We start from the raw sequence: 25,488 nt of genomic DNA, 5'->3' as shown, positions 1-25,488 counted from the left end.
ATTCAGAACCTTTGCTATGAGTCTCAAAAAGGAGCTCAGGTGCATCCTGTTTCCATTGATCATCCTTGAGATGTGCCTACAACTTGTTTGGAGTCAACCTGGGGTAAATTGAATTGATTGGACATGATTTGGAATGGCACACACCTGTCTATATAAGGTCCCACAGTTGACAGTGCATGGCAGAGCAAAAACCAGGCCATGAGGCCAAAGGAATTCTCAGTATAGCTCAGATCTGGGGAAGGGTACCAAAACATTTCTGCAGTATTGAAGGTCCCCAAGAACACAGTGGCTTCCATCATTCTTAAATGGAAGAAGTTTGGAACCACCAAGACTCTTCCTAGAGCTGGCCACCCGGCCAAACTGAGCAATTGGGGGAGAAGGGCCTTGGTCAGGGAGGTGACCGATGGTCACTCTGACCGAGCTCCAGAGTTCCTCTGTGGAGATGAAAGAAACCTCCAGAAGGAAAACCATCTCTGCAGCACTCCACCAATCAGGCCTTATTGGTAGAGTGGCCAGATGGAATCTACTCCTCAGTATAAGGCACATGACAGGAGTTTGCCAAAAGGCACCTAAAGACTCTCAGAAACAAGATTCTCAAAGTACAGAGAGATCCTTGATGAAAACCTGCTCCAGAGTGCTCAGGACCTCAGACTGGGGCGAAGGCACACAGCCAAGACAATCCAGGACTGGCTTCAGGACAAGTCTCTGAATGTCCTTGAGTGGCCCAGCTAGAGCCCGGATTTGAACCCGATCATACATCTCTGGAGAGACCTGAAAATAGCTGTGCAGCAATGCTCCCCATCCAACCTGACAGAGCTTGAGAGGATCTGCAGAGAAGAATGGGAGAAACTCCCCAAATACAGCTGTGCCAAGCTTGTAGCGTCGTACCCAAAAAGACTCGAGGCTGTAATCGCTGCCAAAGGTGCTTCAACAAAGTACAGAGTAAAGCATCTGAAACTTATGTAAATGTGATATTTTATTTTTATTTTATTTTATTTTTACAAATGAGCAAAAATGTATAAACCTGTTTTTCATTATGGGGTATTGTGTGTAGATTGATGAGGGGGGGAAACGATTTAATACATTTTAGAAAAAGGCTGTAACCTAACAAAATGTGGAAAAAAGTCAAGGGGTCTGAATACTTTCCAAATGCACTGTATGTGTCCAGTGCAGCGTCTGCTTGATCATCATTACACACGACAGACCATCAAATATTCTTTACATCATCAACATAGCAATCACTACAAAACATATTGTAGGACCTCTTATAAACTATATTAGGCCCAGCCTTTGGAACTTTGGTTATCCAACATATGGCTACTATATTGTGATCACTACATACAATGGATTTGGATACAGTTTGAAAGCAGATTTCTGCAGCATCAATAAATATATGATCAATACATGTTGATGATTTAATTCCTGTGCTGTTTGGAAATACCCTGGTGGGTTGACTGATAACCTGAACCAGATTGCAGGCACTGGTTACAGTTTGAAGCTTTTTCTCGAGTGGGAAGCTTGATGGAAGCCAGTCAATATTAAGGTCACCCAGAAAATATACCTTTCTGTTGATATCACATACATTATTATGCATTTCGCACATACACTACATGACCAAAAGTATGTGGACACCTGCTTGTCGAACATCTCATTCCAAAATCATGGGCATTAATATGAAGTTGCTCCCCACCCCCTTTGCTGCTATAACAGCCTCCACTCTTCCGAATTTAACACACCTGATTCTACTAATTAGCTGCTCAACAAGACCTTAACTAGCTGAATCAGATATGCTAAATTAGGGTTGGACTGAAAACCTACAGGACAGTAGATCTCCAGGAAGAGAGTTGGGCAGCCCTGCACTAGATGTTGCAACATTGCTGCAGGACTTGCTTCCATTCAGCCATAGGAGCATTAGCGAGGTCGGCACTGATGTTGGGCGATTAGGCCTGACTCGCAGTCGGCGTTCCAATTCATCCCAAAGATTTGATGGGGTTAAGGTCAGGGATTTTTGCAGCCCAGTCAAGTTTTTCCACACCGATCTCGACAAACCATTTCTGTTTGGACTGGCTTTTTGCACTGGGGGCATTGCCATGCTGAAATAGGAAAGGGCCTTCCCCAAACTGTTGCCACAAAGTTGGAAGCAGAGAATTGTCTAATGTCATTGCATGCCGTAGCATTAAGATTTTCCTTCACTGGAACTAAGGGGCCTAGCCCGAACCATGAAAAACAGCCCCAGACCATTATTCTTCCTCAACCTAGCTTTACAGTTGACACCTATGCATTCGGGCAGGTAGCATTCTCCTGGCATCCGCCAGTTCTGTGAGCTTGTGTGGCCTACCACTTCGCGGCTGAGCCGTTTTTGCTCCTAGACGTTTCCATTTAACAATAACAGCACTTACAATTGACTGGGGCAGTTCTAAAAGCAGTGGCAATTTTAGCATGTAAATCAAAAAAGTTGGATGCATGCCAACAAAGCCGCTACACAGCACAACACTAAACAATACATGAATTGCACTATAACGGTGACAAACGGTGCCCACAAAGAAAGTAATACTACGTGTATGTTGTGTAGTAAGCTGTTATTAGCCCATGTGCCTCACCCTAATAATTTGGTATATTTTCACCTCTTAATTTCACCTACTGTTCTGACTTGGTGGTGCACATGTAGCCTATAACCTGTTTTTGAGAAATGTAATCATTGAATATTGTAAGAGCTTTCATTGTCTGCTTATGTGCCCCCTTTATTTATTCTAAGGTTCTGACTTGGTATACAGGGAGCACATTGTAAGATCGTCCATGTTCTGAATTATGTTGCAGTACATTTCATAAGTGCTGAACAAATAGTTATATCAACTGCGTCCGTCCTAGCCTGCTCATTAAGGTCTTAATCGAAATGACGGATTTCCTCTTATCTGCTTGTCGTCCCCTTATGCCATAGTTTGTACATCGCAATTGTCATTAGAAACCGCATTTGTTTAAGCAAGTCAGCCATATCAGCTGTTTTAAAGGCAGTAAATAAGGCTGAATGAACTGTTTCGCTACCAGACAAGGAAGGCTCCGCTGATAGCCAGGTGTAGCAGTGGACGTGTTGGGATTGCTGCTGGGACTCTACTGTTTGAACAGCTATATGTAGGACCTAACAGTTTGTGGGCACCGTTTGTCACCGTTATAGTGAAATTAATGTATTGTTTAGTGTTGTGTAGTGGCTTTGCTAGCATGCATCCCACTTTTTTTTTGCCACACCAAGATTTACATGCTAAAATCGCCACTGGATGAGATTATAGGATTTTGCACAAATAAATGCTTTTCGTACACGGGGTATTGCAGCTGCGTGTTTTTTTTAAAACGGCTCTGCAACAATAGCGTCAGAAAAGGTACGATTCATCACAATAAAAAGCCAAGGTCTTCAGGCGAATTGATGATGATGAACAAATGGAGCGCGCACGCGTCAGAGTCCGGCATGGGCGCTGATTGGTTGAAAATGACATCACATACAATTGTACTATTCTTGGCTTGTAGAAAACGCATTACCTCATCCTTTTCCCCTCGCGCAGGTATAGACATACAACAACAAATAATGTTACAGTCGCAGACAGGACGAGGACGAGAGTAGAAGTCGAGAGAGAGAGAGAGCTATACTATTAATTAAGCCTAACATATCCTTTTGGATTCTTCATCCATTTGCTTTGAGACCATTCGTTTGATTATATTGTTTGGTGTGCAGGTTGATTTGTGCGATATTTCCAGCATCTTCGTTTGGATTGAAAATCGTCACTGTAAGTACAATGTAATATTTTTTTGCAATTTGCTTGCAACCAATGTCTGATTTTATATTCTCCTGTGATCATCTAATGTATGTGAACTTGCAAAATCCATGACGTAATGCAAAGACAACATCATTCTGCAGCAGCAATTGACCAAAGTAATGTTTTCTTAATTAACATTCATGGCAATAATAATGCTAATATATTTCTTGCAACTGTTAAAATGATTGTCAAAGTTACATGCATTCTTTTTTCGATTCCTATGTATTGTAGCCTAATACATAATTGTAATCCCTTGATATTGAAATGAACAAAGTTAACTCTCTTGTTTCGGTTCCAGACACAAAGAACAGAGATGGTGTTCTACAGGGAGAGAGAGAACGGGACACGCGAACGTCCACCGCTGTCTCTCATCCTACCGCAACTTTACCTAGGTGCAGAGACGGACGTTACGCAGGTAATAATGTTTTAATTCAGTAGGTCAGTCAATAGAATTGATAGCCTAGCTCTCGTCATTGGCCAACGCGTTGTATTTTCACAATGCACCGAAAATGCAGCTCTTCCAGAAGACTAGAATGTATTAATATTGCCTGTTCTCTGTCTCTCTTTTCCTCGTGCTCTCCCTACTCGGCTGCAGGATTGCCTCGGCGCTCGCGGGATCTCCTACGTGCTAAGCGTGAGCCGCTGCAGCCCGCAGCCTACTTTCCTTCCCCGTTCCCAGTACCTTCGCATCTCCATCGACGACTCTCTCCGAGATGACCTGCTGCCCCATATCCCGGAGGCACTGCGTTTTATCGGTGAGAATAATGATGAGATTGGGTTAGTTATGTGTCAAATGGATGTCACCCTATTCCCCATATAGTGCAACTGCACTATTTTCGACGAGACAGAGAGCTAGTACACTATAGAGCTCGTGCACTATAAGGGGAAAGTGCACTATAAGGGGAACATATAGGTGTCATTGGAGATTTGACCAGGGCAAATCCTACAGGATAGGTGATAGGACATTTCTGCATGTAATCATTATGCCACAGTCTGCATCATCATGGATGCATTACACACTGGCGACTGTCTGTCTGGAAGAAACGCAGATGACTCAGTTCAAGTGATGAGCAGTTATTGATCAGGGTTTCATGCAGGCCAGTTATGCTCCTATGGTTTCAGAAATATTGAATGCTGTTACAGCCCATTCAGTATCACGGACAATTGATACAAGCCTACTGTTGCAGGAAGCCCATTCATGACAGTTGATATAAGCTGTGTGTCCTTTGCACAGTTTGCAGTCTGGCTTAATGATGTCATGCAGTACAGTATGGATGATTTCAACAGAAACAAAAAAATACTTATCTATCTCTTCTCGCTCTCTCAGATGGGGCTATGTCATCAGGTGGATCTGTGTTAGTTCATTGTGCTGCAGGAATCTCTCGCTCCCCTGCCCTGGCTGTGGCCTACATCATGTACAATCTGGGGATGGACCTTGACCATGCCTACAGGTGTGTTTGTCTGTGCTATATGTATTCATGCATTTTAATGATTGTGTGTGTGTGTGTGTGTGTGTGTGTGTGTGTGTGTGTGTGTGTGTGTGTGTGTGTGTGTGTGTGTATAAAGCATCCACATCTAATCTTGTCTGATCCTCACTTTCAGGTTTGTGAAAGAGCGCAGGCCTTCAATCTCCCCTAACTTCAATTTTCTGGGTCAGCTACAACACTTCCAGGGAACCCTCGCTCAGAAGGCCTCTAATGGCAACCCCACTATCCAGCCAATCAGATCACTGGACACATGCCTGCAGTCAAGCAATGAAAACATTAGCTGCGGTTCCTCTGTCCCCCTGTCAGCAAATCAGATCATGAATATGCAGGACAATGGCTATGTTGCTAAGGACTTTTTAGAGGTTGCTAATGTGCATAATATGTACAATGAGAATTCCACTTGTAACACAGAGAACATAGAGCAAAGATGCTCATATTCATGTGAAACTCAGAGTCTATCAGAGAAGCTACAGCAAGAGCAGAGGAGTGTGCCGTCACAACTGACACTGTCTCTCTCCAGCAAACTCAGAACGCTCACTCTCAACCTGAACCAGAACCAGAGGGAGGCCCAGAGCCCGTGTGGAGCAATGACTCCAAGCCCCAACGAACCAGCGACACCAACACCAAAGCCCAACACACTACAAATCCCACCAGGCATTGCGTCTCTCTCTGAGAAGCGCAAGAGCCTCACCCTCTCCCTGTCTCCCGTTGGTGCAATTCCCCCAACTCCCCACCAGAATGAGCCAGAAAGCAACAACAGGCACAGCATTAGCCACAAGCCAACACGCTCCATCGCTTCCAACACCATCCACAAGAGGGAGTCAGAAGGCACCAGTGGTTCAAAAAGGCACGGTAGAAAGCCTTCGGCCGTGGCCCTTTCCTCCTCACAGACAGACGTACAACAGAGAGAGAGGAGCACATCCTGCGTCAAAGCAGCAGGTCGGCCCAATCGCTGCTCCTCCCGAACCCAGGTGAAGGTAGAGAGAGAGGGAAGAGGCCAGGGTAAAAGAGAGCCCAGCCACTGTCAGAGCGTGGAGAAGGGGAGGCCTAACTCAACTCCAAAGACAGGGAAGGACCACAGCAAGGGAAGAGCAGAGAGGAAGACACTAACTGGGAGCCTGAGCAGCAGTTCTGTTTTGAACCAGCACAGTATCATAGTTGACCAGCAGGTGTTGCCAGCAGCTAAACTGTCTGCATCTGCAGTGGAGGCTGAGGAAGGAGTGGATGCTGAACAGGGCCTCCTGTCTCCTCTCAACCTGACTGTCAACAAGCTGCTGGACTGGGGGGAGAAGATGCTGTTGGGGGTTCTGCTCGGCCCTCGGATCAAAGTGGGACAGGCTGTTCTGCCCAATAGGTGCTGATGCGGTAAGAGACCACTGGCGAGGACAGAGAGAGGGCTGATAAATGCCAGGAGATTGATTTGTGTGTGTGTGTGTGTGTGTGTGTGTGTGTGTGTGTGTGTGTGTGTGTGTGTGTGTGTGTGTGTGTGTGTGTGTGTGTGTGTGTGTGCGCGCATGTGAGGAACTGAAGAACATAACTGCATGTAAAATATTTGTCTGCCCATACCATGTTCACAGAGCTCTGAGTGAATGCTTTGTCCTATAAATGCCAATTTATTGTTGACTTCCTTCAAAAAGCACTATATATATTACATATAGGAGCAGTTTATGCCTCCAACACAATGCTCATGGATTAAGGCTTGATTATGTTGATTTTTATTTATTGATTGACGTGAATAAAGTGATCAGTTTATTGTTGTTATTTATAAAATGAATATTTTGAGGATGGTATTTTGGCACTGTTGTTTGTAATGGGATCATAGTGTTCATTAAAGATTACATATTTTACTCCTGTTCTCTCTTGGCTTTTCTATTCTGACTAATCTCCCATGTATTTCACCATACATTTACAATAATTTAGGCCTATGAGGAAAACATCTGATTCACAATTCAGACTGATATGGTTATTCACTTATTTTATAAAATATTACAAGAATGCAGTCTTGAAAATAAAGTTAGGATTATTTTCACGTGTAGATGACAGTCTGCCCTTGAACATCAACACATTGTTTGGGTTAATAAGGAGGGGTTGTGGGTGAATGTGGGTGTGGTAAAAATGAGCAACATGTCCATGTAAATGGGTCATAGTTGAGGAGAATGGCAAATCAGGGAGGGAAAGGAAGACAAGAATGCTTTACCTGTCATAAACTATTAGTATAAAATACTGTATGCTAGGAGTTTTCCATTCAATATCTCCTCATATTCTCAACAGGTAGGCTAAAGTCGTTTGAGGGTAATCATACAATACGCTCAAATGCATAAGCTAAAGTACTAAACGTGAAACAAAAAAATAAATAAAGGGGTTATAAAACATTCCATGTCCCAAGGATCAATACACCCCCCAATACATTGCAAACGCATCTTTATAGGTCTACTCCCCTGCTCTAGCTATATGTATACTCTGCTGTAAAATTCCCCACTAAACAAATGACTAGACCTACATACAACTGGGCTCAATGGCCAAATAAGGTAGTACACGTAATGTATCAAATCAAATCAAATCAAATTTATTAGTCACATACACATGGTTAGCAGATGTTAATGCGAGTGTAGCGAAATGCTTGTGCTTCTAGTTCCGACAATGCAGTAATAACAACAAGTAATCTAACCTAACAATTCCGCAACTACTACCTTATACACGCAAGTGTAAAGGGATAAAGAATATGTACATAAAGATATATGAATGAGTGATGGTACAGACGGCATAGGCAAGGTGCAGTAGATGGTATAGAGTACGGTATATACCTATGAGATGAGTACTGTAGGGTATGTAAACATAAAGTGGCATAGTTTAAAGTGGCTAGTGGTCCATGTATTACATAAGATGGCAAGATGCAGTAGATGATATAGAGTACAGTATATACATATACATAAGAGATGTGTAATGTAGGGTATGTAAACATTATATTAGGTGGCATTGTTTAAAGTGGCTGGTGGTAAATTTTTACATAATTTCCATCAATTCCCATTTTTAAGGTGGCTGGAGCTGAGTCAGTTTGTTGGCAGCGGCCGCTAAATGTTAGTGGTGGCTGTTTAACAGTCTGATGGCCTTGAGATAGAAGCTGTTTTTCAGTCTCTCGGTCCCTGCTTGGATGCACCTGTACTGACCTCGCCTTCTGGATGATAGCGGGGTGAACAGGTAGTGGCTTGGGTGGTTGTTGTCCTTGATGATCTTTATGGCCTTCCTGTGACATCGGGTGGTGTAGGTGTCCTGGAGGGCAGGTAGTTTGCCCCGGGTGATGCGTTCTGCCGACCTCACTACCCTCTGGAGAGCCTTACGGTTGTGTGCGGAGCAGTTGCCGTACCAGGCGGTGATACAGCCCGACAGGATGCTCTCGATTGTGCATCTGTAGAAGTTTGTGAGTGCTTTTGGTGACAAGCCGAATTTCTTCAGCCTCCTGAGGTTGAAGAGGCGCTGCTGCGCCTTCTTCACAACGCTGTCTGTGTGGGTGGACCAATTCAGTTGTAGTACACATAATGTGTGAATACTATGTTTCACTCATTTAAAATCTGGTTAAACCATATTGTTTCAGTTTAATGAATAGACGTGCAGCGTTGATTAAATAAACATTTTAGAATGTATCTCATTCGAATAGAGCCTTTGTTAATTAATGAAAAGAGGGAGAAGCGTGAGAATTTATACAATGAGGAAACAGAGTCGTTAAGACACGCCTATTTTTACATACGCATGAGATTTCGAGAAACCCTTCTTGGTTGAGAAAAAAAAGTTGCCTTGGAGCGATGAAAAAATAAGTCGGTGAAGACGAGGAAAAAATGAAGACATCGCCAAGAAGAACCCAGTAACTTAGATATCACAAAATCTGTTATTTAATGCTCCTGCAGAGATGTGTAGATGAATCAATCTAGAGATAATGAAAGTTAGACAAGCGTGTTGAAGTTTGACGGGATAGTTGATAATCGAGCTCATATTTTTTTTCTTCTTCTGGAGTCAAAGTTGGCATCGATAACCTAATTTACTTGAGGCGGGTGCGGAAGGCTTTTCACCAGACAAAAATTATGAGAGATAGGCCGATAAACCGTTAGATTTTTAACAATAATACTTTATTTCTATTTTACCGGGTTATGTAGCGATTTATACATTTTAGGAGCAGTGATACGAAACTCAATTGGGGTTAGACTACTTTTGTGGATAGTTTACAACACTGGGCCAGACTAAAACCGTAAGCTTTTCAATGTTATGAAATAGTATCAGAAAACGAACTATACATTTTTATATTTTAGATATTTATAACCTATCGTAGGTAATTCAAGTTAAATATATTGGCGTAACACCGAGGTAAAAACCCAACTCTGCTTCCTTCTCGGATTTTTCTTTGAGCTACTTTGATAAAAGTCGTTTGCTCAATCGTTGAAGTGGACTTTCATTTTTTCCCTGCGGATTACAAAATTGCACGTCATCAATAGATCATATCAGCTAGTCAGTTTTATCATTTTGTTTTTCAAAAAATAGACAACCGTTGAAAGTATTTTACGAAACTAATAATGTCTGCTGAGGAGGAGAGATTCAAACTGGTCGTCGTGGGCGGGGGCGGTGTGGGGAAAAGCGCCTTGACCATACAATTCATTCAGGTGAGAGAATCCCCCAACTGTTTGAACATTGTCAACTGTGTGTTGTTTGTCTCGAATTTGTCATATCTTCTGACATGACGAGTATGTTGTAGTGGTAATTGAATATGTGCATATTAACCCATATAGGCCAAATAGTGTAAACTATTCTCTGTCTGTAGGCTATTTGGTTAAAAACATTTCTTTCCTCATAACCACCAAAACGGTAATCGCAAATTTTACCAGACAACACATACACACAGTATTCACCCATGCTCTCCTATCTCTTTCGCAGTCATACTTTGTATCGGATTATGACCCCACCATCGAGGACTCCTACACCAAAATATGCATAGTGGATGGGAAAGAGACACGATTAGACAGTAAGTCATACTGTAGGTTTACTGACGTTCTTTGCTCCAAGAATAGAGGGAAAGCATAAACTACTTGAGCCAGTGAGTGAGTGAGTGAGTGAGCGAGCGAGCAAGGCCAAATCTGTCTGTATGATTCACCCACATCTGCTCTGTTATAACTTGTAGTTGGCAGATGTTGATGCTCTAAGCCAAGGTGTAGTCTTTTCACTATGCCATAGAAAAAGTGTTTCTGTGTTCATATTCAAGAGATATAGCAATATGTAAGTGTACTATGGCCTGTTGGCCTCTGTCGAGACGGTTAACACTGGGCATTTACATCTAAAAGGTCCCATGAAGACCAATGTGAAGTTAATAGGAGCATGTCAAATTGAGTTTCAAATGAAAGCTAAGTCTATTTTTTTATAATGAAGACATACATTTAACTATTTTGCATCCTAAAAATGAGGAATAATCAAGGCTTTGATTTCTGGTCGAACAGATGGAAAAGGGGTCTTAAACAACATCTACCAGATTTTTTGTTTAAGGTATTATTGATAAATCAAAACCCAATAATGTTGAAGTAAAGACCCCTGCCAACTAATATCAACACTTATATTTAGTTCACGATAAATTATTTGCCTTGTCTTGTAATTCTGTTACCAGAAACCCACATATCTTTAAAATATTTTCTAAGGAGGATAATGAAAGTTCACATACAGTGGGGAGAACAAGTATTTGATACACAGCCGATTTGGCAGGTTTTACTACTTATGAAGCATGTAGAGGTCTGTCATTTTTTATCATAGGTACACATCAACTGTGAGAGACGGAATCTAAAACAAAAATCCAGAAAATCACATTGTATGATTTTTAAGTAATTAATTTGCATTTTATTGCATGACATAAGTATTTGATCACCTACCAACCAGTAAGAATTCCGGCTCTCACAGACCTGTTAGTTTTTCTTTAAGAAGCCCTCCTGTTCTCCACTCATTACCTGTATTAACTGCACCTGTTTGAACTTGTTACCTGTATTAACTGCACTTGTTTGAACTCATTACCTGTATAAAAGACACCTGTCCACACACTCAATCAAACAGACTCCAACCTTTCCACAATGGCCAAGACCAGAGAGCTGTGTAAGGACATCAGGGATAAAATTGTAGACCTGCACAAGGCTGGGATGGGCTGCAGGACAATAGGCAAGCAGCTTGGTGAGAAGGCAACAACTGTTGGCGCAAGAAGAAGAAGTTCAAGATGACGGTCAATCACCCTCGGTCTGGGGCTACATGCAAGATCTCACCTCGTGGGGCATCAATGATCATAAGGAAGGTGAGGGATCAGCCCAGAACTACACGGCAGGACCTGGTCAATGACCTGAAGAGAGCTGGGACCACAGTCTCAAAGAAAACCATTAGTAACACACTACGCCGTCATGGATTAAAATCCTGCAGCGCACGCAAGGTTCCCCCTGCTCAAGCCAGAGCATGTCCAGGCCCGTCTGAAGTTTGCCAATGACCATCTGGATGATCGAGAGGAAGAATGGGAGAAGATAATGTGGTCTGATGAGACAAAAATAGAGCTTTTTGGTCTAAACTCCACTCGCCGTGTTTGGAGGAAGAAGAAGGATGAGTACAACCCCAATAACACCATCCCAACCGTGAAGCATGGAGGTGGAAACATCATTCTTTGGGGATGCTTTTCTGCAAAGGGGACAGGACGACTGCACCGTATTGAGGGGAGGATGGTTGGGGCCATGTATCGCAAGAGTTTGGCCAACAACCTCCTTCCCTCAGTAAGAGCATTGAAGATGGGTCGTGGCTGGGTCTTCCAGCATGACAACGACCCGATACACACAGCCAGGGCAACTAAGGAGTGGCTCCGTAAGAAGCATCTCAAGGTCCTGGAGTGGCCTAGCCAGTCTCCAGACCTGAACCCAATAGAAAATCTTTGGAGGGAGCTGAAAGTCCGTATTGCCCAGCGACAGCCCCGAAACCTGAAGGATCTGGAGAAGGTCTGTATGGAGGAGTGGGCCAAAATCCCTGCTGCAGTGTGTGCAAACCTGGTCAAGAACTACAGGAAATGCATGATCTCTGTAATTGCAAACAAAGGTTTCTGTACCAAATATTAAGTTCTGCTTTTCTGATGTATCAAATACTTATGTCATGCAATAAAATGCAAATTAATTACTTAAAAATCATACAATGTGATTTTCCGTCTCTCACAGTTGAAGTGTACCTATGATAACAATTACAGACCTCTACATGCTTTGTAAGTAGGAAAACCTGCAAACTCGGCAGTGTATCAAATACTTGTTCTCCCCACTGTAAGTAACAAGCAAAGGTAGACCTAATAATTAGTTATAGGGGTTTTACTGCTATCAAGTTTGTTTAAACTTGTAATTCTGTTACCAAATCCGAACAATCAGTAACGGAATTACTGAGATTGAATTGGCTAAAATGGGAAGTCATGGAAGTCACAAACCTTTTACATTTTAATCATTTAGCAGATGTTTTTTATCCTTTCCCATACTGGTCCCCCGTGGGAATCAAACCCACAATCCTGGCGTTGCAAGCGCCATGCTCTACCAACTGAGCCACACGGGACATTTGGGTCCACAGTTGGGTCACCTGCTACTGTCCTCCCTTCCACTGGCATACTGTTATCTTCAGCTCATGTTTTATTTCTCTTTCTGTTGTCTGGTGGTAAAAGCAAGACTGTGTAAACAGTCTGGACAACCCCTCGCTCTCCCTCTCTATCTTTCTGCCACACTCTCTTCTTTCTCTCTACAGTTAATGTCACCTCTCACAACTCTTACATGCTGACCAAACTGGGCTTGCGTGTACGTCCGCCATCGCACGCATGTTGATTTTGTTCACCCACACCAGAAGCGATCAGGGCACGCAGGTTGATATATCAAAACAAACTCTGAACCAATTATATTAATTTGGGGACAGGTCGAAAAGCATTAACCATTCATGGCAATTTAGCTAGCTAGCTAGCTTGCTGTTGCTAGCTAATTAGTCCTGGGATATAAACATTAGGTTGTTATTTTACCTGAAATGCACAAGGTCCTCTACTCTGACAATTAGTCCACAGATAAAACAGTAAACCAAATTCCTTTCTCGTCATCTCTCCTCCTTCCTCGGGCTTCTTATTTTGGACTTAATATCGCGTTTGACAACCAACTTTACAGCATTACTACAACCTACCAGAGTGTGGACATAAGTTCATCTTTCAATCACCCACATGGGTATATGCTTCTAAAAATCAACGAGGAGATGGGAGAGGCCGGACTTGCAGCACGTTGAGCGTCACAAATGGAACCAATTTCTATTTTGGAGCCTGGCCACCCAGACGCCCGCGAGCAGTAATGATTGAATAACATGTATGTGTACATTTATTTTGCAATGGTCGCGCACGCGACATGTCCGGTCTGGTCAGCGTGTTACTGACACCTAACCACCTACCCTCTTTCCATATTCTGTAACGAGCATCTTCAACCACTGAACACCAACTGACATCGGACCTTTATGGATGTTGAAAAGTAATTTGAAATTTGGTCAGTCCACCCTGGCCAGACCAAATCTGAACGAATCATAGAAGTCTATGTTTCACAAGTTCTGACAGTACAGTAAAGAAAAGTTAGTACAGCAGAGCACACTAGAGTACTGTATACTGTACTGAACATATCTACTGTACTCTACTGTGCTGTACCGTAATGTCCAAACTTGAGAAACATAGACGTCTATGGTTGGTTCAGATTTGGTCTGGTCCGGCTCATTAGAATAATACCCAGTGTGTAGGATAATCCAGATAATACCCAACTATGCAAAATAAGGATATTGAATATTTCTACTTTTTGTGTACTGTGATCGGTTCAGTGGAGTTCCGATCTATGCGGTAGCGAGGGCTGGTGTAAACAGAGAAAGAGTTGGCTTTGTGAGTTGCAAAAATCTAAATTATATATTTAATGTTCCCCGAATGGCACTCGGCCGGTTCAAGAAAGGGGAAACAAAATCCACTGCGTCGCGGCGGGATAGCGCGCATGCATTTCCGTGATGGATCCCGGACCTGTGGATGATGGAGAAGTTACAGGGTTGCAAGCTCAAGAACCATCTAGATACCCTGCTGTTATTCTCTTTGTTTCTTGCCATCCAGGTGAGTGCGCATGATCAGTCACGAGAGTGAATTTTCTTCCCAACAGATAATATCTGAGGTAGGTGAGTGCCCATTTTATAGCCAGCCCTTCCCGGTCAACTGTGGCATATTTATTTTCCCTCTCTGAGAGCTTACAGCTGATGTAGTCTATTGGGTGTTTGACCTTTCCCACTCCCTGGGAGAGCACCGCTCCGATGCTGACGACATAGGCATCCGTCTTCACAATGAAGTCCAAAGTCTGGTGCTCTTAGTCCTGGTTTTGAGAACAGGGCTTCTTTTAGCTTTTGGACAGCTATCTCTGCTGCTTGAGTCCATCTCACCTGTGTGGGTAGGTCTTTCTTGGTCAGGTTGGACAATGGAGCGGCTATAAAGACATAGTTGGGTATAAAGCGCCGATAGTAACTTGTGAGCCCTAAGAAGGATCACCTACTTTTTACGCACCGGCGTTCGCCACTCCCGGATAGCCTCCACTTTCTTTGTCTGGGGGTGTATGACACCACTCCCAATAGTGTACCCCAGATATTCTGCCTCACTTAACCCGAACCTGCATTTCTTAGGGTTAGCTGTCAAGCCTGCTCTCCTTAGGCTCCCCAGCACGGCCCGTACCCGTTGTAGGTGCGTCTCCCATTCTTCACTATGGATCACCATGTCGTCGATGTAAGTGGCCACGTAGGCTTGGTGGGGTCTGAGTAGCTGGTCCATTAACCTCTGTGACGTGGCGGCCTCACCATGAAACCCGATGAGTAATTTCACTTAATGGAAAAGTCCATCTGGCGTAGAGCGCCTTTTTCTCCCTGTCTTCTGTGGCCAGAGGCACCTGCCAATAGCCTTTTGTGAGATCTAGCGTAGTTATGTAGCTTGCCTTTCCCAATCGTTCTATCAGCTCATCTACCCTGGGCATTGGATTCGATTTTGGAGATGTTGTTCAGGCTTCGGAAGTCGTTACAGATTACAGAATTTCACCGCTACGTCTGGCTTCAGAACGAGAACAGACTTGACCAGGCACTGTGAGACGCCTCTAACTCCCCAACCCAGCATCTCTCTCACCACCTCTGACTATTGTTTGTCCCGCAGCATGGATTCTGTAAGGCCTTAAGTTCACTCTTTCCTGGCTCTGTGTATATATGATGCTGGATGAGATTTGTATTCCCTGTGAGGGAAGAGAATACTTCCCGGTGTCAGACCACTAGGGCCCGTAAGTCGTGCTCTAGCTGGTGTGTCAGCGACTTCACTACCTGCATCTCTAGCGGGGGTTGATCTTGTTGGGCTGCGGGTAGGGAGCAGAACATCACATCTTAATTTCTCTCGTGGTATTCAAGGTTGATGTGGTATGGCTGTTCAGGTTTTCTCCTACCTGGCTGCCTAACTGTAGTTTACAGGGGATACTCTTGCCATTACTTCGTATGGACCCCTCAAGTGCGCTAAGCGCCGATGTTCCGCTGTCGGAATTAAAAGGAGTACCTTATCTCCTACATTAAAACTTTGGGTCTGGGCAGTGCTGTTGCAGGCTCTTTATTGCGCTTGCTGCGCGCTCTTTATGTGTTCCTTCACTATTGGCTACACCGCGGCCATCCGTTCTCGTATTAGGATGACATGCTCAATCAGTTCTGTGGGGACACGGCTGGGCTTCCCACGCCTCCTTGGCGAGGTCCAGAATCCCTCGGCACGGCCTCCCATATAACAGTTAAAACAGGGAGAAGCCCGTTGGCGACTGGGGCACCGAGGTCTGTGCTTTCCTTTTGTGCAATGGTGCACATAGCCAACCATTTTAACAATTTGTCACCACTTCTGGTGCCTGAATTCTCCACCACTGTGATCGGTCCAGTGGGGTTCTGATCTATGCGGTAGCGAGGGGTGGTGTAAACAGAGGAAGAGTTGGCTTTTTAAGTTGCAAAAATCTAAATTATATTTAATGTTCATCGAATGTCGCTCTGCCGAAACAAAATCCAAGCCTGGTTCAGAGGACTACACTTACAAACCAAAGATCCTTTCGAAAATCACCAAATTAGCTTTGGCTTGCAGCTACGGGAATCACTCATGCAAGCAGTGGTGTAAAGTACTTAAGTAAATATACTTGAAAGTACTACATAAGTAGTTTTTGGGGGTATCTGTACTTTACTATTTATATTTCGGACTACTTTTAAATAATGTACTTTTTACTCCATACATTTTTCCTGACACCCAAGAGTACTCGTTATATTTTGAATGCTTAGCAGGACAGGAAAAAAATTCAATTTCACGCACTTATCATGAACACCCCTGGTCATCCCTACTGCCTCTGATCTGGCGGATTCACTAAACATGAACGCCTCGTTTGTAAATTATGTCAGTGTTGGAGAGAGCCAGGGGCGCACTATACGTTTTATTTTTTTTACGTAAATTGAGCTGTGTTTGCTTAATATAAGGAATTTGAAATGATTTTTACTTGCGTATATTAGCAATTACATTTACTTTAGATACTTAAGTATATTTAAAACTCAAATACTTTTAGACTTTACTCAAGTAGTATTTTATTAGATGACTTTTACTTGAGTCATTTTCTATTAAGGTATCTTTTACTCAAGTATGTCAATTGGGTACTTTTTCCACCACTGTACGCAAGCTCTTCCTCTTTTGAGCTGTTCTTTGTCGCTCTATGTCCTCTTCTGTTGTTTTATCCTCACTTTGTTCTATATTTGTTCCCCACACCTCTGAATGGTTCAGGATACATCATTATGAAGAGAATTATATTTATATCCATAATTATGTATTTCTGTATAGTACAGATCAGCGGTCTAAGGCACTGCATCTCAGTGCTAAAGTCGTCACTACAGACGCCCTGGTTCGATTCCAGGCTGTATCACAACCAGCCATGATTGGGAGTTCTATAGGGTGCCGCACAATTGGCCCCGCGTCGTCCAAGTTTGGCCGGTGTAGGCCGTCATTGTAAATAAGAATTTGTTCTTAACTGACTTGCCTAGTTAAGTAAAGGTTAAATTTAAAAAATGCAAATCCACTTCTACTGTAGTTCAATAACCAAAATACTTTTATTTTAAACTCAAGGTGTCATGTCATAACTTGACACCCCACTCTTTCAGCAGACATCTTTGAATCTTAATTGGGAGCAGATATTTAACAGTTTTTGGAAAACGTGGTCTTATAATAAAACCGATTTACCATAATTGTTTTAGAAACTTTGCATCCGCACAGTTCTTTCAGTGAGTGTGTTTTTGTGAAATGTTCTGTGTAAATTGTGCATAGAGTTGTATTGTTTGATCTTTGAAATCAATGGCTTTTGTATGCATACATTTTAAAGTGAAAATCTAAGTCGAAGTGTAATTTCTACTGGGGGGGGCTTGTCAGTAAGCCTTCCCTGCAGCCCTTCTGCATTTTTTACTATGTTGCATCTACAGTGCATTCGGAAAGTATTCAAACTCCCTGACTTTTTACAAATTTTGTTATATTACAGCCTTATTCTAAAATATATTAAATTATTTTGTTTCTTCATCAATCTACACACAATACCCCATTATGACAAAGCAAAAACAGGTTTTAGTAATTTATGTAAATGTTTTTTAAAACCGAAATACCTTATAAATATTCAGACCCTTTGCTATTAGACTTGAAATTGAGCTCAGGTGCATCCTGTTTCCATTGATCATCCTTGATGTTTCTTCAACTTGATTGGAGACCACCTGTGGTAAATTGATTGGACATGATTTGGTAAGAGGCACACCTGTCTATATAAGGTCCCGAAGTTGACAGTACATGTCAGAGTAAAAACCAAGCCATGAGGTCGAAGGAATTGTACGTAGATTTCCGAGACGACAGGTTTGTGTCGAGGCACATATCTGGGGAAGAGTACCAAAAATCTGCAGAATTGAAGGTCCCCAAGAACACAGTGGTCTCCATCATTCCTAAATGGAAGAAGTTTGGAACCACCAAAACTCTTCCTAGAGCTGGCCGTCCGACCAAACTGAGCAATCGGGGGAGAAGGGCCTTGGTCAGGGAGGTGACCAAGAACCCGATGGTCACTCTGACCAAGCTCTAGAGTTCCTCTGTGGAGATGGGAGAACCTTCCAGAAGTACAACCATACAGCACTCCACCATTCAGGTCTTTATGGTAGAGTGGCCAGATGGAAGCCACTCCTCAGTAAAAGGCACATGACAGCCTGCTTGGAGTTTGCCAAAAGGCACCTAAAGGACTCTGACCATGAGAAACAAGATTCTCTGGTCTGATGAAACCAAGATTGAACTCTTTGGCCTGAATGCCAAGCGTTAAACCTGGCACTACGGTGAAGCGTGGTGGTGGCAGCATCATGCTCTGTGGGGATGTTTTTCAGCAGCAGGGACTGGGAGACTAGTCAGGATCAAGGGAAAGATGAATGGAGCAAAGTGCAGAGATCCTAGATGAAAACCTGCTTTGGACCTCAGAATGGGGCGAAGGTTCACCTTCCAACAGGACAAAAAAAATCTGTTTTTGCTTTGTCATTATGGTGTATTGTGTGTAGATTGAGGAACACAAAATGTTGAAAAGGTCTGAATACTTTCCGAATGCAATGTATGTCACTATCTATATTCATCCCTGTGCATGTACATCTGAATCTCTTTGTGTGTGTGTGTGTGTCAGTCTTGGACACAGCAGGTCAGGAGGAGTTTGGGGCAATGAGGGAGCAGTACATGCGCTCAGGAGAAGGCTTCTTGCTGGTGTTCGCTCTGAATGACACTGGCAGGTAAGAATTGTGTGTGTGTGTGTGTGTGTGTCTGGATGGATGGATGCATGTACACAGTTTATCTCAAGTCACAGGCAAACTGTAGATTCAAACCATTGTTCCCAACTACACAACATACTCTGAAGTCCTCAGAGCTAAAGCATTTGTCAGGGCTACAGTACTCAAGGTTTCAGGAAGGCAACGTCACGGTTTGATTAGGGATGCACATTTTGGTAAATTTAGCTGGCGACTAACTGACCCTCATTAACCGGTCAACGAACGGTTACATTTTTCCAAACAGTAAAATGACATGACCAATAGAAACTATCAGAGCTATGTATATAATGACGAGATGCGTATGTTTCTGTTTTAACAAGGGGAGTTGTCCCAAGCCAGGAAGGCAGGCGACAAGCTTAGGCCCAAAATAATACCATAGAAATGCATTGGACAGTATTTTGGACAGATTTTGGCGCTTCGCCTCTTCCTCTCTGATACCATGCGTGCATACAAGAACCGGGCATTTTTCACTAAGAACTTATGGCGAATGGGAGGCTTTACAAGTTGAGATTGAGAAATAGCTGATTTTTAATCGTGGCCACACGTTTTTAACACGCGGTTGCATTTAGAAATGTTATTTTTTTTTGCACATTGAGTGGTCTCACAAAAGCAGGTTTCACTCCAGTAGCCTACAGGCTTTTTGAGGAGTTACTCGCGCTGTCTGGTAGGCTATTCCTCTCCTCAAAGTAGGCTCTCTGTATGCTGTGCACTTGTAATAAATAGAATGCGTGACGACTAATGAAAATACGCATGCGGCAATTTCAATATAGAAAAATGATGCAAAGTAACCTTAACTGGCGGGTTCCTTAACTGGTGGCCTGAATTTGGCCTGTGGGTGGTTTTATTTGCGCACCACCAAGTTTTCTGAGCAAAAAATACATAAAAAAATTGAATTTTCATTGTTTGACATAAGACTGTAAAAACACCAGGAAATCAGCTCCAAGTGATTTTAAAATTTGGAAATCTATTCCCTTGCATTATAGAGAGACATATGTGATCGTATTCAAATAATAATAATTGATTGGATTTATATAGCACTTTTCTACCAACTGAGGTACTCAAAGTGCTTTATATTTTTTTACATTTACATTTGAGTCATTTAGCAGATGCTCTTATCCAGAGCGACTTACAGTAGAGTGCATACATTTTATTACATTTTTACATACTGAGACAAGGATATCCCTACCGGCCAAGAGCAGACGCTCTTATCCAGAGCGACTTACAGTAGAGTGCATACATTTTATTACATTTTTATTTAATTTTTTTACATACTGAGACAAGGATATCCCTACCGGCCAAACCCTCCCTACCGGCCAAACACTATACTGTGTTTTCTGATTGCGGCTGTGCAACACTAATCACAGAGTGATGCTACAGTAACTAGGGGAAGTGAGACTTGTTATAGGCTTTCACCTCTCATAAGAGTTGCATTCATGACATGGTGTCAAATACAGGCAGCATAATGAGCTGCTGAAGTAGTTCTCTATGAGATGAATTGGTGCAATTGCACCTAAACAGAGTTCACATTCTAAGAACATATGTAAACCATAGAGCATAGCCTAATATAACAATTGTCCGTATTTATTTATGAACTGTACCCCCCCCTCCCAAGACTTGACTCCTGCCAGATTATACAGGATGCCTGGCTTGCTTTAGTAGGGATCGATGGGTGTCCTTTGTGTCCTGGTAGGACCCAGTCTACCCCTCTCACTTCTATTGTTTGTTGTCATGTTTGTCACTGTGCTTTTGTCTTTGTACATTTAAAATAAGAGTATACAATAAAACAACTAAGTAGTTGGATTTATGCCAATGAATATGCCTCTTTGCTGTAAGGGGCATATACAAGGCTGCTTTTTTTCCTTATTTTTTTAACAGTAAATTGAACTAATGGATTGCACCTTTTTTAAGGACATAAAGCACTTATGATCAGTTCCTAATGTGTTCTCGTTTCGGCCACTTTCCTTCCCTTTTTTCAGTTACAATGAGATCCACAAGTTCCACACCCAGATACTGAGAGTGAAGGACCGGGATGACTTCCCCATGGTGCTGGTGGGGAACAAGGCTGACCTGGACCAGTCGAGAGTGGTACTGGCTTTCACACTCACTCTCAATGTCATGTTAAAGGAGATCTTCTGCTAGCTATAATAATGTCAATTTAGATCCTACTGGTTCAAATTCTCAGGCCTCAAATACTTTTGAGTTGCCAACAGGTGGCGAGTGGCTACAAGTGTTTCTTTGGCTAGATCTAATACCACTACCTTACTCTTACTCAGTTTACTGGAATAAGGAAATGAAACTGCTGCTGGCCTGACAGGTGCTTTTTAACCTGAGTGCATGTACCTCTCTCTCTGTCCTGTCTGTAGATCTCCAGAGAGGAGGCCCAGGGCTTTGCCAGAGAGAACAGGATCCATTACATGGAGGCCTCGGCTAAGAACCGCCACAATGTAGACGAAGCCTTCCTGGAGGTCGTGCGAGCTATAAGGTAACGTTAACAGCTAGAAAGCTATAAGGTAACGTTAACAGCTAGCTAACAGCTAGAAAGCTGTATGGTAACGTTAACAGCTAGCTAACAGCTAGAAAGCTGTATGGTAACGTTAACAGCTAGCTAACAGCTAGAAAGCTGTATGGTAACGTTAACAGCTAGCTAACAGCTAGAAAGCTGTATGGTAACGTTAACAGCTAGCTAACAGCTAGAAAGCTGTATGGTAACGTTAACAGCTAGCTAACAGCTAGAAAGCTGTATGGTAACGTTAACAGCTAGCTAACAGCTAGAAAGCTGTATGGTAACGTCAACAGCTAGCTAACAGCTAGAAAGCTGTAAGGTAACGTTAACAGCTAGAAAGCTGTAAGCTACTTTATAATAGGTCATGTTTATAGCTAGATGATTAGAAGAGTTGGTGACCAGAGGCAGAGTTGAGGGACAGACATTTTAGTGTCCATTATAGCCTACTCCTGAGTCGAAGTATCCAATGCTCTCTCTTTCTTTTAAAAACACAGAAAATTTCAGGAGACTGAGAGTCCCCCTCTACCTGCAAACCACACAGGAAAACGGAAGAGCGGTGGCTGCCCCTGCACCCTCCTTTAACTGCTCCCTCCCATGGCATAGCACTTGTCACAGAGACCAAAACCCTCTCACCTCACCACTGATGCAAGTCTTGTCTGACTTACCTGGAGGGAAATGGGACGATTTGGCAAGGGAGGGGAGAGATATACACTTGGAAATGCAAAAACCTGTATGGTGAGGTTTGGGGAATTGGGCAGGGATGTGTGTGGGAGAGGTTGCTTACGGCAATGGTGGGTAAAGTGGTGGAGTGATACATTTTTTAAAATGGTTTCATTCACACTTAGAAATTAGCATCTTCAAACTTTTTTTATATATATTTTTTTTGTATTTGCGGTATTGTTATTTCATTATTGAGGATGTAAAGGGAGAGGCCTTGGGCTAGATGAGAAGAGAGCGAGAGTCTACAGACTGAAGAAAGAAAGAGTAGGGATGGTAAAGAGTGCGATCTCACAGATACTGTGTTTTGGGTAGCTTCCTACATTGGGTCAACCTGATGGAAGTCACTGATTTGACATTGCTGGAAGGAACGGATAATTTAGGTACTAGAGGGCGCTATCATTCATTCCTACAACAGAAAATGAAAGGAGCCCAGTTAAACTGAATCGACAAATTAGATTTTTAAAAGACTGCATGGAAAGAGTGAGAGCTGAGGCAGAATGAAACGATGTGTTTGAAAGACTGGTACTTTTTCACAGTGTAGTATCCATGACCACAGAATATATAAAAAAAAATTGCACAACTTCAACATATGAACTGGTAGGCAAAAGTAGTTTGACACTAAAGTGCTATTGTTTATTTTAAAATGACTGGGTGGATGTTTAGGCATGTCCAGGTACTTTTGTCTATGCATACAGGTGTAGGTCATTTTTATTGTTATGCTCTTTGCAAATGTTTAAATGTCACACCGCTACCAACCATGTACATCAAGGAGTTTGTTTTTGAATTGTATTAAATGAATGAGTCTCGGCTAATGAAGATCTGTTGAAAAGCTTCAGACAAGGCATCAACTGTCGACAACTGTTGATGAAAAACAGAAAGTTAGATAACATGGGTAAGTTGACATATGAATACATCCCAAGATTTACGCCCATTGGTTGAGAGAGATGAGTGATAATTGCAAGAGTTAGCCCATAGGCTAAACAGCAAGCATGCGGAATGCGTATTGTGCGGTGCTTTTATAAGTATTACGGTAAATGGGTGAATTACATTCCGGACGTGGCTAATAGGAAAGAAGACGATATGCTGATGATAATACGTTCGTGTTCATTCCCACTATGCCCACGCAATAGGAAGCTAAGTAAATTGTGTTATGCTTACTTGAAGTTAACCGAGCAGTCAGACCAGCCTTCCTGATTTAACTTCCGTAACCTACATTTGTCTGTCATGAAATAACTTGTTTGTTTAGAGAGGATATGTAGCACTGGTCTTGCAAACCTTCATATAGATGTAATTAACATATGACTAACAGTTCGCCTTCTTATTCCATGGGCGATATTTCACACAAAGCAGGATAGCCAACTAACGTTATGAAAGATTCTGAATCTGCTCCAAATTTGTGAATTGAATCCGACTCAAAACTCTGACCCTAAAAATATTTGCGATGTTTTGATTAATAATTTGAGTTATTGATGATTGGTTCTCAAAGCTGGCTATCTTATTTTCTTTGTGAAATAGAACCGTGTTGCATCCACATTTGTCCCACATTGTTCTTTGCCTAATTATAAAATAATGCATTGACTCAGTGCTATTAATGCAGTGTAATAAGCCACAAAAAAGTATTGTACTTAAATCTGGTATGTAGTTATTTTTAACTGCAGAAAGCCGTTTGTTTTCTTATACCAATGAATCTCTAACTATATCAAACTTGCACCCTGTAATCTACCAGTATCCGCCATGTGTATTTTGTACTGAAATAAACCAAATACCTTTTGTACACGTTACACTTTTTATACATTATTACTCAAATCTTGAGTTTTTGCTCAGAATGTGTCAGAATGAAATAGGGCAGCGGGCTGTCTGGACACACTCAACTTTTTGTACTTGACTATTTCTCATCAACAGTATTGGTGAACGCTTGGTGACAGGAAAGTAGCCAGAGGAAAGCAGTTTGGCCGAGGTCAAATATGATTTTTTTTTAAACTGATGAACGAGAAAAGAAAGGAGCATGTAAATGTACAGATCAATAAAAGACTGTTTGAATTGGGATTGTGACAATTCAATCTACTCAAACATGCGCTTATCTGATGTTCATGCTCAAAAATATTATGTATGGTAGCCTGTGTGATTCAGTGGTTACAGCCGGCATGGGTTCGAATCCGGCCCACTGCCCTTTGATTCTCCCTCTCCATCTTCCCTATTTTTCCAACATTGTTCTATGCTTAAATAAAAGCTAAACAAATATATAAAATACATTTAACCCTTTTGTAGTGTTTGGGTCTGTGGACCAATTTTCAATGTTTACTAAAATAATTAATTGTATCATTTTCATTTTTTCAATCTGAGACTCATTGGCCTTGGATCATTTTCTGTGAAGAACATGCAAAATAACACATTTTCATTGAGTGCACCCCCTGCACATTTATATTACATATGTGGTGTTCGGGTCCACTAGACCCGAGGGTAATACAAGTGTAGGTGTGTGTAGGTGAAAATGTGGTGTTTGGGTCCACTGTTGTTTCAACATAACACCAAGAACCTCCCGATCCCGCTTTTCTCACACTCTGTACCCTTTGTAGTGTGTGAAACTACACAATGTTATTACATTACATTATTTCGATACATTGTTAAAAAAATCTGTATTTCCCACACTCTACCCCAGCCAGGTGCAAATTGGGGGAGGGACACAACAAATAAATAGCTTTGCATGTGTGGCTTCTTACCACAATCAATCAGCATGGCACAAATAATCTCTGTTCAGAGGGGCTAGTGTGGAAAGAGTGTCTTCCGCTTTGGAAGATGAAGAATTTTCAGAAATATGAGGATCTTGTCTCTCAATTCGGAGTCTGACAGTGAGTTGGAAGGAGAGGATGAGATTGACCCTCAGCCAGCCCCAGGACCAGCCCTTTAGCAGCCAGCCCCAGGACCAGCCCATCAGCAGCCTGCAGGAGGAGTAATATGGATGTCAAAAAATAGTGAAATTGAATGGTCTTTTTGCCCAAGGAATGAGCCACCCGCGTGGCTGCCAATGTGATAAGGATGCAACCAGGGCCGATGCGGATGGCGGTTACTCGTGTGCAGGACATAA

General features: G+C 42.4%; 2 protein-coding genes across 2 annotated transcripts; both read left to right on the top strand.

Moving 5' to 3' along the window:
- The first annotated feature begins 3,548 nt into the window (after positions 1-3,548).
- Positions 3,549-7,140, top strand: LOC139581843 (tyrosine-protein phosphatase vhp-1). Its single transcript, XM_071412076.1, has 5 exons — positions 3,549-3,776; positions 4,105-4,221; positions 4,402-4,561; positions 5,134-5,257; positions 5,409-7,140. The coding sequence occupies exons 2-5, from the start codon at positions 4,120-4,122 to the stop codon at positions 6,652-6,654; spliced, it is 1,632 nt and encodes a 543-aa protein (XP_071268177.1). The 5' UTR covers positions 3,549-3,776; positions 4,105-4,119; the 3' UTR covers positions 6,655-7,140.
- A 1,886-nt stretch (positions 7,141-9,026) lies between these two features.
- Positions 9,027-24,184, top strand: rras (RAS related). The gene is made up of 6 exons (XM_071412062.1): positions 9,027-9,942; positions 10,214-10,301; positions 19,042-19,144; positions 21,157-21,265; positions 21,544-21,662; positions 22,178-24,184. The coding sequence occupies exons 1-6, from the start codon at positions 9,856-9,858 to the stop codon at positions 22,263-22,265; spliced, it is 594 nt and encodes a 197-aa protein (XP_071268163.1). The 5' UTR covers positions 9,027-9,855; the 3' UTR covers positions 22,266-24,184.
- The last annotated feature ends 1,304 nt before the right edge of the window (positions 24,185-25,488 follow it).

The sequence above is a fragment of the Salvelinus alpinus genome, chromosome 1 (genome assembly GCF_045679555.1).
Source record: "Salvelinus alpinus chromosome 1, SLU_Salpinus.1, whole genome shotgun sequence".
Classification (NCBI taxonomy): Eukaryota; Metazoa; Chordata; class Actinopteri; order Salmoniformes; family Salmonidae; genus Salvelinus; species Salvelinus alpinus.
This window is presented reverse-complemented; position numbering and strand designations above follow the sequence as displayed.

Coding starts and splice junctions, on each gene's coding strand:
- LOC139581843 (XM_071412076.1), top strand. CDS start 4,120: ATGGTGTTCTACAGGGAGAGAGAGAACGGGACACGCGAACGTCCACCG. Junction 4,562..5,133: donor GGAGGCACTGCGTTTTATCG/GTGAGAATAATG, acceptor TCGCTCTCTCAG/ATGGGGCTATGTCATCAGGT. Junction 5,258..5,408: donor GACCTTGACCATGCCTACAG/GTGTGTTTGTCT, acceptor CCTCACTTTCAG/GTTTGTGAAAGAGCGCAGGC.
- rras (XM_071412062.1), top strand. CDS start 9,856: ATGTCTGCTGAGGAGGAGAGATTCAAACTGGTCGTCGTGGGCGGGGGC. Junction 19,145..21,156: donor GCTCTGAATGACACTGGCAG/GTAAGAATTGTG, acceptor CCCTTTTTTCAG/TTACAATGAGATCCACAAGT. Junction 21,266..21,543: donor ACCTGGACCAGTCGAGAGTG/GTACTGGCTTTC, acceptor TCCTGTCTGTAG/ATCTCCAGAGAGGAGGCCCA.